The sequence below is a fragment of the Hemitrygon akajei genome, chromosome 7 (genome assembly GCF_048418815.1).
Source record: "Hemitrygon akajei chromosome 7, sHemAka1.3, whole genome shotgun sequence".
Lineage (NCBI taxonomy): Eukaryota > Metazoa > Chordata > Chondrichthyes > Myliobatiformes > Dasyatidae > Hemitrygon > Hemitrygon akajei.
In genome coordinates this window covers 59,671,985-59,686,443 of record NC_133130.1, presented here as the reverse complement: position 1 = coordinate 59,686,443, position 14,459 = coordinate 59,671,985, and the positions used below count along the sequence as shown (strand labels likewise).

General features: G+C 41.1%; 1 protein-coding gene across 3 annotated transcripts in view; it reads left to right on the top strand.

Annotated features, from left to right (window-relative positions):
• The window catches only part of LOC140730482 (proteasome activator complex subunit 4-like), a 123,984-nt gene that overhangs the window by 62,676 nt on the left and 46,849 nt on the right, over positions 1-14,459 (top strand). For all 3 annotated transcript variants that reach the window (XM_073050964.1, XM_073050963.1, XM_073050965.1), the window contains 5 exons: positions 175-273; positions 3,178-3,240; positions 3,422-3,517; positions 11,545-11,676; positions 13,785-13,994. In XM_073050964.1, coding sequence (XP_072907065.1) covers positions 175-273; positions 3,178-3,240; positions 3,422-3,517; positions 11,545-11,676; positions 13,785-13,994 — 600 coding nt within the window. The remainder of the gene's footprint in view (positions 1-174; positions 274-3,177; positions 3,241-3,421; positions 3,518-11,544; positions 11,677-13,784; positions 13,995-14,459) is intronic.

Here is a 14,459-nt window from a genome sequence, read left to right as displayed (position 1 = left end):
TGGTTTGGTCATGTGATGTGTTTTGCACAGCAAAAATTGTCTTTTGAGCCTCACTGTAAAATTTTGAAGAATCCTACAAGGTACTGGGATGGATGATATGCTCACCACACTCCTCTGTAAGGAAAGGAATTGTTGCATTTTCCTGCTGTTAAACAAATATTATATTAATTTCAGATTATAGGAGACTTGTTGCAGTTTCGTGGCTCTTATAAACACGAATTTGACTCCAGATGGAAAAGCTTTAACCTTGTGAAAAAATCGATGGAGAACAGGGTGAGAATGATGTTAATAACGTTCTTTGAATAAAAATGTGTTTGTTTTATTACTTATCCATTGATGGGGTAACTCAGGTTTTGTTCTGGTTGTTGTAAGATGCAAGGTACTTTCTATCATTTATGTGGGAGATGGGCATCATTTGAAGGTCAGCATTAGTTGCTCATTTTTATTTGTCTTTAAAAAGCTGATGGTGAGCCATCTTCATGAATTGGAGCTTAATGTGAGTTTAATAGCACACAGTGCTATTGGGAAATGAGTTTTGAAGCTTGTGTATGGCAGTGAAGAGGAAAAGTAATAGATCTGTCTCATGAATTAGTACAACCTTATTCTCATTTGCTTGAGAGGTGCTATCAAAGCACCCCAGGGGGTGGAGGGAGGGAATGTTTTGGGCAGGGGATTGGCTATTAGTCAAGTGGATTGTTGTGTCCTAGATGATTACCCAAAGTCTGATCAATGATCCTAGATTGTTGTGGGTTCTCAGTACAGTCCTTTCTGGGACATGAGTAGTCATGTTCAATTTGTTCACATATCCATTTCAAGTATTCATTACTCCTGCTACAAAAGCCTCTTCATCTTCCTGGCCATTACAATCATTTGCCTTGGATTCTGAGAACTTTAGTTCCAGCTAATAGACTCATTTACGGAAACATCAAGTTATCCATGTATCTGCATGAATTATGTCAATAGGAATTTTCCTGTCCTTTAACATAAGACATAAGAGCAGAATTGGGCCATTCAGCCCATCAACTCTACTCGAACAGTCTATCATGGCTGATTTATTATCCCTCTCAACCCTATTCCTCAGTCTTCTCCCTGTAACCTTTAGACGTCAGGAACATATCTGCCTCTGCAATAACGTGGCCTCCACAGCCGTCTGTAACAGCTCTGTCTAGGCCTTTCAGTATTCAGTAGGTTTCAGTCAAGTCCTCCTCAATAGAGTACAGGCCCAGACCATGAAAAGCTCCTGCTACATTAACCCTTTCATTCTCAGATCAGGTATCGTGTTCTTCCTCTGGACCCGCTCCAATGCCAGCACATTGAGTTAAAGCACTCAAAATACCAAAGCAACTCAGCGGGCAGGCAGCATCTATGAAAGTGAATAAACAGTTGACATTTCAGGCCGAGACTGTCCATCAGGACTGATGAAAAGAAGACAAGAAGTCAGAGCAAGAAAATGGGGGGAGGGGAGGAAGAAGCCCAAGGTGGCATTTGATAGGTGAAATCAGGAGAGGGGAGGGGATGAAGTAAAGAGCTAGAAAGTTGATTGGTGAAAGAGATAAAGGCTGTAGGAGGGGGAATCTGATAGGACAGGGTAGAAGCCCATGGAAGAAAGGGTAGGAGGAGGAGCACTAGAGACAGGTGATGGGTAGGTAAGGAGATAGGAGAGGGAAGGAAACGGGAGTGGTGAAGGAGCGGGAGGAGGCAGTTACCAGAAGTTTGAGAAATCAGTGTTCATGTTAGTTCCTACAGCATTTTGATAAGCCCTGGATCCTTTTTCATGTGCCTAAAACTACTGACAATACTCCAAGTGTGGTCTGACCAATGCCTTATAAAACCTCAGCATTATATTATTGCTTTTATATTCTAGTCCTCTCGAAATGAATCGGGTCCAGAGGCGAGGGTTGGGGCCGGTTATGCTCCATGGCATTTATTGTGCTCTCCCTGGCACTGGAAGCTGTGCCCTGCTCCGGCTGCTCTGGGCTTGGTCTCTGCGAGCTTCACTATGTGACGAACTGAGACTGAGGCTGTGGGCCTGCTCTGGCTGCTCTGGGCTTAGTCTCTGCGAGCTTCGCTATGTGACGAACTGAGACTGAGGCTGTGGGCCTGCTCTGGCTGCTCTGGGCTTGGTCTCTGCGAGCTTCGCTATGTGACGAACTGAGAGTGAGGCTGTGGGCCTGCTCTGGCTGCTCTGGGCTTAGTCTCTGCGAGCTTCGCTATGTGACGAACTGAGACTGAGGCTGTGGGCCTGCTCTGGCTGCTTTGGGCTTGGTCTCTGCGAGCTTCGCTATGTGACGAACTGAGAGTGAGGCTGTGGGCCTGCTCTGGCTGCTCTGGGCTTGGTCTCTGCGAGCTTCGCTATGTGACGAACTGAGACTGAGGCTGTGGGCCTGCTCTGGCTGCTCTGGGCTTAGTCTCTGCGAGCTTCGCTATGTGACGAACTGAGAGTGAGGCTGTGGGCCAGCTCTGGCTGATCCAGACTTTGGTCCATGGACTCACTTTTGTTCTGAATGCTGTTGCTTGCTTTATTGTTTGCATGATTTGTTTTTTCTGTGCACATTGAGTGTTGGTCTTTTAATTAAATTGGGTTCTTCTGGGTTTCTTGTTTCGTGGCTGCCTTGAAGCAGATGATATTAAGTTCAGCTGTTTTCTTTTTATAACACAATTTTTAAGGTCAAGTTTATTTTTTTTAATCAGAAGTTTTGTTACCATTTCCCTTAAGGTGCTCCTTTTATTTCCATTTTCATTTGGGAAAGCACTGTGGGATAGTCTACCAAAGTTGAATGTGTTGTATAGATTCAATTTTTAAAGACTTTTTTGAATCCTTCGTTATGATGGTATTCTCTTGTAGTGGGATTAAGATTAATTTATGTACTACTTCCTGGTTTGCTTATTTCCTTTGTGTCTTAGTGATGAATGAATTGCTCTTGGTTCAGTGAATAGAGCAGTTTCAGTATGATTCAGCATGGTAGTTAGACTTGTATCCTGATGTCATTTAGTTTGGTTTATGAGCTGTTAAAACTGCAATAGTGAGAGCTTTGGTTATGGTGTCCTACTTTATCTCAGTACATCTCTCCTTTTTTTTCTCCCTCACTAATTTATCTATTCTTGTCATGTAATTAAATACATTTTACAATATTGGTCGTTTCTAAAATACTGTTTTTCTCGTTGTGTAACATACAGCTTCATGGGAAGAAGCAACATATCAGAGCACTGCTAATTGATCGAGTTATGCTGCAGCATGAGGTATTTCCACTCCATGAGGATTAAACCTGATATTTATTGTCATGGATTAAATTGCTGTTTTTAATACTACATGTAATTAAATTTTTGACTGAACATTAATGGAAGAACAAATGAGACAATTTTTAAGTCTTTGAATGTTGTGAGGGGTTAGACTGATTGTTAAAAATTGTTTTGTGTGCAGCTGCGAACTTTGACAATTGAAGGTTGTGAATATAAAACAATTCACCGTGATCTAATGCGAGATCTTCTGCAGTTGTCGACGAGTACATACAGTCAGGTAACGTTTCTGAATTCTTGTGATGAAAACAATAAGCTGTTCATCAAATCTAATCTTTGTTTTTTTTTGCTCTGTATGAAAGCTGAATATAATCCACTTCATAAAGATGAGAAAATCTGCAGATGTTGGAAATCCAAGCAATGAACAAAAAGATGTTGGAACTCTGCAGGCCAGGCAGCATTTATGGAAAGGAGTAAAAGTCAATATTTCGGGCTGAGACCCTTCATTGGGACTGGGGAAAAAAGATGAGAAGTTACAGCAAGAAGGTGGGAGGGTGGAAGGAAGAAGTACAAAGTGGTAGGACGTAGATGAAACTGGGAGGGGGAAGGGGTGAAGTAAAGAGCTGGGACGCTGATAGGTGAAAGGGATAAAGAGCTGGAGAAGGGGGAATCTGATGTGAGAGGGTGGAAGACCATGGAAGAAAGAAAAGTGAGGAGCACCAGAGGGAGGTGATGAGATAAGGTAAGGAGATAAGGTGAGAGAGGAAAAGGGGAAACAAGAATGGTGAAGGGGGAGGGGACAGTTAGCTGAAGTTTGAGAAGTCTATGTTCTTGCCATCATTTTGGAGGCTACCCAGATGAAATATAAACTGTTGCTTCTCCAACCTGAGTGTGTACTCTTCGCATGAGTAGAGGAGGCCATGGACTGACATGCTGGAATAGGAAGTAGAATTGAAGTGGGTGGCCATGGGAAGAGCCTGCTCTTCCTGGTGGACAGATCATAGGTGCTCGGCAAAGTGCTCTCCCAATGTACGTTAGGTGTCACCGATATACAGGAGACCACACCAGGAGCACCAGATACAGTTAATGACCCCAACAGGTTCACAGTTTAAGTGTTGCCTCACCTGGAAGGACTGTTTGGGGCCCTGAATGCCAGAGAGGGATGAGGTGTAGGGTAGGTATGGTACTTGTTCCACTTGCAAGAATAAGTACCAGGAGGGACAAATGGACAAGGGAGTCAATTAAGGAAGGATCCCAGTGGAAAGTGGAGGGGAGGAAAAGATGTGCTTGGTTGTGGGATCCTGCTGGAGATGGCAGAAGTTACAGAGAATTATGTGCTGGATGCGGAGGCTGCTGGGGTGGTAGGTGAGGACAAGAGGAACCCTATCACTGAGTGGTGGCGGGAGAACAGGGTGAGGGCAGACGTGTGTCGTGGATGAGACAGAGGTGAGGGCAACATTGATGGTGGAGGAAGAAAAGTCCCTTTTCTTAGAGGAAGATGGACTTCTCATTGGTTCTAGAATGCAAAGCCTCATCCTGAAAGCAGATGCGGTGAAGACGGAGGAACTGAGAGAAGGGGATTGACAGTGTGGGAGGAGGTATAGTTCAGGTGGCCGTGAGAATCAGTGGGTTTGTAAAAGATATCCGTAGATAAGCTGTCTCCAGAGATAGAAACAGATTGAGAATGGGGAGGGAGGTGTCGGAAATGGACCAGGTGAATTTGAGGGCAGGGTGGATGTTGGAGGCAAAGTGGATGAAGTCGATGAGATCAGTGTGGGTGCATGAAGCAGCCCCAATGTAGTCGTTGATCTAGCGTTGGAAAAGTTGGGAAGTGATACTGGTGTAGGCTTGGAACATAGACTGTTGCACAAAGCCAACGAAAAGGCAGGCATAGCTGGGACCCATGCCAGTGCTCACGACTACACCTTTGGTTTGGAGGAAGTGGGAGGAGCTGAAGGAGAAATTATTGAGAGTGACACCAGTTCTGCCAGATGGAGGAGAGTGGTGGTAGAGAGGAGCAGGTTGGGTCTATTACTCTAGAAAGAAGTGAACAACTTTATGATCCTCCTGATGGAGGATGGCGGTGTCTTGGGGCTGGATGTTTATGGTGAAAATGAGATGATTGAGGCCAGGGAACTTCAAGTCGTTGAAAAGATCCAGAGGGTGTGAAGTGTCAACAATGTAGGTAGGAAGGGACTGATCTGGGGGGATAAAGCAGAGTTGAGGTAAGCAGATATAAGTTCAGTGGGGCAGGAACAAGCAGAAACAATTGGTTTACTTGGACAGGCAGGTTTGTGGATCTTGGGTAGGAGGTAGAAACAGGAAGTGTGGGGTAAGGAACTATGAGGTTGCAGTCAGTGGATGGGAGATCCCCAATGCTAATAAGGTCAGTGATAGTGTAGGTGACAATGGCCTGGTGCTCCTTAATGGGGTTCTGTTTGAAGGGTAAGTGAGAAGAGGTGTCTGAGAATTGTCACCTGGCCTCAACAAGGTAGAAGTCAGTCTGCCAGACTACTACAGCACCCCATTATCTGCAGGTTTTGTGAGGTTAGAATCAATGCAGAGAGAGTGGAGAGCAGTGCGTTTGGAAGGAGTGAGGTTAGAATTGGAGAGAATTTCTGTCATCTCTAACAGGATCCGGCACCAAGTACATCTTTCTCTCCCCTTCACTTTCCACTTTCCTATGCAACTCCCTTGTCCATTCATCCCTCCCCATTGATCTTCCTCCTGCTATTTATCCTTGCAAGTGGAAGAAGTGCCATACCTTCCTCATTACCATTCAAGGCCCTAAACAGTCCTTCCAGGTGAGACACCACCACAACCTGTTGGGATCATCTACAATACCTGGTGCTTCTGGTGTGGCCTCCTGATGTGTCGGTGAGACTCAACGTGGATTGGGAGACTGCCTCACTGAGCACCTACACTCCATCCACCAGAAAAAGTGGGAACCCCTGTTGGCCACCCACTTCAATTCTACTTTCCATTCCCCTCTGACATCCCAGTCCATGGCCTCCTCTTCTGGTGTGATGAGGCCACACTCAGGTTGGAGGAGAAACACCTTATATTCTGGCTGGGTAGTCCTAGGACTGATGGCATGGACATTGAAAATTGCTCCCCACCACCTCACAATTCCCATTCCCGTTTTCCTCCCTCACCTCATCCCTGTACCTGCCATCACCTTCTTCTCGTGCTCCTCCCCCTTCCATTTCTTCCATGGTCTTCCACCCTCTCCCTATCAGATTCCCCCTTCTCCAGCTCTTTATCTCTTTATCTGTTGCACCTCTCAGCTCTCCAACTCATTACTTCACCCCTCCCCCTCTCATGGTTTCATCTATCACCTTCCACCTTGTACTTCCTCCTCCTCCTCCCCCCCCCCCCACCACCCACCTTCTTGCTCTAACTTCTCCTCTTATTTTCCAGTCCTCAGCCCAAAACATTGACTGTACTTTTTTTATCCCACAGATGTTTCCTGGCCTGCTGAGCTCCCCCAGCATTTTGTCAATGTTGCATTGCACAATCCACTTCATGTTCATCCCTATTAATCTTTTTCAAGTAATTTTCTCTTGCTCTCAATTATTTTATGATCATCTTACCAAGAAATGTAGACATATCTTTTTATTTACCTGATTATCTATTATAATATCAATGTGTATCCTAATTCTAAACAAGTTTTTATAAAGTTCCTTTTACAATTTAATATGAATTTTATCTTTGAAGCTAAAACATCTTGCATGATTAAACAAAGAAGTGCAAGTGATCAAAGACATAATGAGTTGAATGAATTAAACTGACTAACTTGATACTGAATCGGATGCTGAAGGTATCAAACTGCTTGAAGGACAACCAAACTAAAATGTGAGGTTGTGGCAGATTTGACAGTTTAACCTGCAAATCATCAATTCTTACACCATGGTGAAAGTGAACATAGCAACAAGACAGGAGTTTCAAGATGAGGCAACACTTGTGAGTCTGTTGGGGTCATCTATTGCATCTGGTGCTCCCGGTGCGACCTTCTCTACATCAGCGAGACCTGACGCAGGTTGGGGGACCACTTCGTCAAGCACCTCTGCTCCGTCCGCCACAGCAGACAGGATCTCCCAGTTGCCACCCACTTCAACTCTGCTTCACATTCCCATTCGGATATGTCCACACATGGCCTCCTCTACTGCCACAATGAGGCCAAACTCAGGTTGGAGGAGCAACACCTCATATACCATCTGGGTAGTCTCCAGCCCCTTGGTATGACCATTGAATTCTCCAACTTCCGGTAATTCCCTCCCTCTCCCTTCCCCCATCCCACTTTCACTCTGCCTCCTCTTCTAGCTGCCTATCACCTCTCACATGATTCTGCCTTCTTCTACTACCCATAGTGCTTTCCCCTTACATTCCTTCTTCACCTCTCCTGCCTATCCCCTCCCTGCTTCCCCTCCTCCACCCCTTGATCTTTCCTCTGATTGGTTTTTAACCTGACACCCACCAGCCTTCTCCTTCCCACCCTCCCCCCCACCTTCTTTATAGGGCCCCTGCTCCCTCCCTCTTCAGTCCTGACGAAGGGTCTCGGCCCAAAACGTTGACTGCTCATTTCCACGGATGCTGCCCAACCTGCTGAGTTCCTCCAGCTTGTTGTATGTGTTAGTTTCAAAATGTGCTGTCCAAGCTGTTCTGAAGAAGTACAAAGAAATGAGCAAGGTGGGGGACCAGAATCGCAGTGGTCGGCCACGGAAACTGACTGCAGCAAACAAGAGATAAATCAAGCTGATATCCCTGCTAAATCGGGAGAAGTCCAGCACTGCTATCAGGTCTGAACTCTCAGAGAACACTGGAGCTCAAGTACACCCCTCTACAGTCCAGAAAAGTCTTGTCAGAAGTGGTCTTCATGGAAAAATTGCTGCCAGAAAGCCATTCCATAGGTCATGAGACATAGGAGCAGAAATAGGCCATTTGGCCCATCAAGTCTGCTCTGCCATTCAATCATGACTGATTCTGTTTTCACCTCCTCAACCCCATTCCCTGGTTTTCTCCCTGTAACCTTTGATGCCATGTCCAATCAAAAACCTATCAATCTTTGCCTTAAATACACTCATAGGTTTGGGGCTACATTTCTGAAAATAGAGCTGGTGATCTTGACAGAATTCATGGAACCAATATTTGAGTTGTACAAGTTTTCATCCATCATGCAAATACCATCAGGGAGGCATCTGATATACATTCTGCAGCAGGACAATGACCCCCAAGCACATGGCCATGGTCATAAAGAACTACCTTCAGCAAACACAAGAACAAGGAGTTCTGTAAAAGATGGAAAGGCCTCCACAGAGCCCTGAACTTAACATCATCCAGGTTGTCTGGGATTACCTGGAGAGGCAGAAGCAAGCGAGACAGCCAAAGTCTGCAGAAGAACTGTGGCAAGTTCTCCAAAATGCTTGGAACAACCTAGCAGTCTATTTTCATATAAAACTGCACAACAGTGTACCTAGAAAATTGATGTGGTTTGAAAGGCAAAGGATCCACTCCAGATATTGATTTGATTTCATTTTTTTTTACTGTTTATAGTAAATTTTCTGATATTTAGAAACTTTTCATTACATTACATAGAAAATTCTCATTTCATTACTTTTGAAAGCATCTTCGTTTTACAGATTTTTTAATGTGTGCCTATGACTTTTGCACTGTACTGTATATAATCATAAGGGGTGTAGATGGCTCGTGAGTGAGTTTTTCCTCAGTAGGGCATCTAAAACTGCAGATCATCAATTTAAATTAAGAGGGAAAAGACGCAAGAGGTATCTGAGAGGAAACTTTTCAGAGTGGTGAGGGTATATAGAATGAGCCGCCATTGGAAGCTTTAAGGGAGTTTAAAAGACAGGTACATGGATAGAAAATGTTTAGAGGAATTTGAGTGAACTGTAAGCAAATCAGACCAGCTTGGCATGTAAAAGTTGAGTCAAAGGGCTTGTTTCCATACTACATAACTCTACAATGCTTTAAGTCTTCTAAATTAGTCAAAACATATAATAACCCCTTACAGCCAGTAATATCAGTTAGCTAATTTTACTTCATTTACTCTTTTGCCTGATTTTTAGAGGACAGCTGTCATCCAACTTGTACTGACCTGGTTTTTTTTTAAGTTTGCCATAAGTTTTTAAAATTATTAATAAAACAAATTCTAAGTAAAGTTATTGTAAAATAAGGATCCAAAAGGAAATTGAATTGTATGTATACATCCAATTATTAACCATCAAATCAATTTTCACAGGAAAGCTAAACTTGAGTGTGACTCCCTTCTGTAATCCCAAGATGGATGAAAATGCTGATTCAACTTTGTATATTGAAATGTTTTTGTCAAGTTTTAGTTTTGATTTGTTACACCTTGCCTCCCAATTTAGGCAAGATACAGTATCTCTAAATATGTAATCATGTACGTCCATTGTGATTATATTTGTCCCCAGTATTCATTTTCTAATACTAAAAACTTATTTCCCTTATGGCTCTGTTGTATTTTTAAAGATCTTTATCCTTGCAGTCAAATTGGATTTAATTGTTTATTATTGATTTAAACATTGTATTTACTACAAATTTTGGGTGAACACTTTGGAAAAGAAGGCAAGACCAGCAGAAAAAGTATTTTTAATAATCTACAAAAATCTTGATAATGTCAAACTTGGACTAATAACAAATTATTTAAATTGATAATATAAATGCTGCCTCTCAAAATGAAAATAATACATTCTGGGTTTCCTGGAGCATTCTATAATGGATCCAGAGGAAAAAGCCTCTTATAAGACTTGTCTTTATAAAGTGACAAAGTTAATATTAATCTCAGATTAATGAATATTCTGTGTAAAAGGAATCACATTGCTGCAGAATTGAGACTAACACATTTAAGTTCTAAAGTAAAAATCAAGCTTAAAGGCAATTTCTTAGGTGTGTTTAGTTACATGTCAGATGTATAGAAAACTAAATGTGACCAGTGTACATTGTATCCAGAAATAAATGTCCATGGGGAAAAGAGGTTTCATATATAGCCAAGCAAGGAAGTTAGTGATAGTATTGAATTAAAGCATGCAAGCTGGGGTAGTTTATCAACCAGCAAAAGGCCACAATGTTGAAATGCTGATCATGAGATATGGGAGTTATCTGACTATAAATGCATCTTGTGTATAATAAAGAAAATGGCAAAAGTAAATATAGGTTCTTTGGAGGACAGTAAAAGAAGTTATAGTGGGTACTCAGAAAGCAGCAAAGAAACTTTGTATTTTTTTCACAGTTAGAGATGTACATGTCTCTGATAAAGCAGGGAACCTACCCTTGCTGTGTGAGACCTGAAAAGTAATTAATATCAATAAAGGAAAGTGTCAGAGTAATCAAGGGTACAGAAAACAAATTACCCTGGCATAGATAGCATTAGGCTTCTAAAAGAAGCAGCTGCAGAGGTAATCAATCAGTGGTCATTCAAGAGTTAGAGGTAGCCAATCAATACATCCATGGTCATTTCTGCAAGTTTCCTAGGTTGTGCAATAGTTGGAAAATAGCAATAGTAAAACTAGCAATTAAGAATGTTGATATGGCAGTTAAAATATACAATAGTTTAATTAGTAAGGGTAACCGTTGTTTTAATGAAGGGAAATTTTATTTGACAATTCCGTTAAGAACTTTTTAAAGGTTTAACTAACAGGTAGGTGGTTGTGAGGTGCTGTCAGAGTAGATCAAATGAGTGACCATAGTGCATTTTGTAGACTGCACACATTGGACGTATGGTGCACTAGTGGAAGGAGTGAATATTCAGGATTACAGATGGGCTGCTAATCAAGCCAATTGCTTTGCCTGGATGCAGTTTAGCTTCTTGAGAGTTGGAACTGCAGTCATCCAGGTTAGTGGTATGTATTCCATTGTACTTTTACCTTGCAGATGGTGAAGGACTTTGGAGTTTGAGGAGGTGTTTCATCTGCCACACAAACTCAAATTTTTTATAACCACAGTATTTATATGGCTGTTTGAATTGAATCATTAGTCTATAAGTCACCTCCTCAGCATTATGATGGTGATATAATTTAGGGTAGGTGATTGGGGTTGATGTCATTTTGCAAATGTTTATAAATGAAATTTAGGAAGTTAATATTTAGGCTTAGGAAGGATTTAGAAAGTGACATGTGTTGTTCGTTACTATATAGAGTTGGCATACAAAGATTTGGAAGTGTACTGATTTTATATTGAGATGTTAAGATCGCATTTGGAGAACTGTTTTGTACAACACAATGTTTTGAAATAAGTTTTTTTTAAAAATCAATATGATGTCTGTATTTGCAGGTGCGAAGTAAAGCCCAGCATGTTTTCTTCACAGCTTTGGGGACTTACAATTTTTGCTGTCGAGATCTTATTCCACTGGTGCTGAAATACTTGCGCCCTGACAAACAGAATACGAGCCAGCAACAATTGAAAGTAAGTATTTGGCATTTGTTGAAGCATTGAATAATCTTTGACCTTGTAATGATCTAGTTGTATTGAATTTACAGTAAGAAGTTGTTATATTAGGTGATTTTAACTTTTCAGATATTGTACAAGTAATAGATGGGATAGTTGTCAAATGTGTTCAAGAAAGTTTCCTTCTTCAAAACATAGAAGTCCCAGCAAGAGTTCATGTGATACTGGATCTGCTGTTAGTGAACGAGACAGGTTAGGTGACAGAAGTTTGTGTAGAGGAACAATGCCATTAGTTTCAAAGTAAATATGCGAAAAGGTAGGTCTAGTTCACAGGTTGAGTTTCTAAATTGGAGAAAGGTCAACTTTGATGGTATCAGAAATGATCTGGCAAGTGCAGATTGGGGCAGGCTGTTTTCTGACAAAGGTGGAGGAATTATATTGTGTAAGCTGTGCCCTTGTTTTAATATTGATTATAATAAGAAAGGACTTAAAACGTCAGTTGTGACTTGTGTTTTTTTCCTTGATATTTGTTTTAAGAAGGTCCTGTGTCTCACAGCAGGCTAGATGAGTTTTTGATCATGGTCAACCAGGAATTAAGTTCACACCTTCCTGTTAGTTGTGTCTTCTCTAATCTGTTAGTGAATTGTGCAGTGTTAGCTTGATCTGGTCTCCTACACATTGTTACTGGAAGTTAATAACACCATATTGCATTCTGACGTTATGTCCTGACATTTGAATGATTCTTGTGATGAACATAGTTCTGTGTATGCACTATTTCCACTTTCTGCAGAGATTGTCTGCTGATTTCCTTGATTCTTTTTCCAATGTAGCCCCTTCATTTCTATCTAATGACTTGAATTATTAGTGATTTTTTTCATCTCTTATTAATTGGAGGGAATAAGACACCTTTATTTATTTAAAACACCTTTCTTTTTCTCCTTGGTTACATCTTTGTGATAGAATTGTGTTGCTAGGTTTCTAGGTTGTCTATTCTGAACTTAGTTCAGTCCTCAGTTGTGTTGTTTTTTCTACAAAACTAACAGACTGTTTTGGATTGCGCTCATACTCCAGATGCGCCCAGTCAATGTGGGCAATGGTTCTTGTGAATGTTGGGAACTTCTGTGATGCTTTTGTACTTGCCTAAAAGTCTCAGACATGTAGACATTTGTTGGGGAATTAGCATAGGGGTCAATCATTTTAGAGGGTTTATAACCAATTTGAGGGTAAGACTTTACATAAGAAACTTAAATCATCACCTGAACTCCAGAGATGAAGTAGAAGTAACTGCTTTCCGTATCAAGGCAGCATTTGATTTGGTTTGACATCAAGGAGCACTAGCTGAACTTGACTCAATGGGAATCAGCTCATTTGCTTTAGGAGGAAATGCTAATTGTTTCCAAATATTTTCTTTATGGATTTTTAATTTTTTTTCAGCTTGTCTTAGAAACAATTTTACTTTTATGGCAAATATTAATACAAGGGCTCCCCAAGTTATGAATGATCTGATTTACAGAAACCCAACTTTACACAAACTCTCCCGTACATTTTCAAAGCAGTTTTCAAGATAATAAACTGTTAAATGGTTCTCATTAAATACATTACAGAATATATTCCATTAATTTGATTATGGAGACAAAAGCAACTGCTGATGCTGAAATCTAGAGGAACTCAGTGAGTCAAGCAGCATCTGTGGAGGCAAAGGGATGGTTAGTGTTTTAGGTCAAGACACTGCATCTGAAACACTGACTGTCCTTCTGCTTCTACGGATATTGTTTGACCTGCTGAGTAACTTCACTGGGTTTTTTTTTAGTTTATTTGTACGAAGAGTTGGGGTAAATATTCAATGAAAAGAAAATTATAGCAAGTGTAAGTAGCGTGAAATGATGGGGGTTATTGTACAACAGTACATTTTGAATTCTGGGGAAATTGGTTTACAGACAGTTCTCAGGAATGGAATCCTTTCATAACCTGGGGATTGCATGTACCTTGATTTGAAATATGAAACACTTGTTTCTTGTTCCAATTTGCAAATAATTACTTTGTAATGATTTATTTTTCCGTCATTCATTCTTCCAAATTTCTTTTGTTTTTCCACTCTCATTGATGGTTGCCTCTTTTGCAACTAGGGTGCTCTGTACTGTCTTCTTGGGAACCCCAATGGAGTCTGCTTGGCCAATCTCCATGACTGGGACTGCATCATTGCAACATGGCCAGCTATAGTCTCTTCCGGACTCAACAAAGCAATGTTTCTCGAGAAGCCTTCCATTGTTCGCCTGTTTGATGACCTTTCAGAGAAAATCCATAGACAGTATGAAACCATTGGCTTAAATTTTGAGGTAAGTAATTTGCAGTGTTATAGTTGAGCACACAAAATGTTGAGCAGTTTTTATTGCCTTCAAATTTGATAAAAGATCCCCATTTGAGTATGAAGCCATGTCTCTGCTGTTTATGTTACTTAATTTCTTGGGTGTGCTGATGGTTGGTTGATTGGAACAGGTATTATGTAAGCAGTGCAGCAATGCAAATAAGGTGAATGCAATTCTTCTTTTCCAACAAAATACAGCTGACTATCCAAAAGAATAAATGAGACTGACCCTACTTTGAGCATTGCCTGAGATTTTCAGATAAAAGGAAACAGCAGTAAGAAGCTGAAACCAGGAAAGTGATATGCTTAATTCAAAACAAGTAGAAGATGTATTGCAGGACTGAAGTTCCCTGGCTGATTTTATTTTGATAACTTAACCTTGAAGACAAAACATGGGGAAAGGCTTTGAAAATAGAAAAAAAACTGGTCATTATCA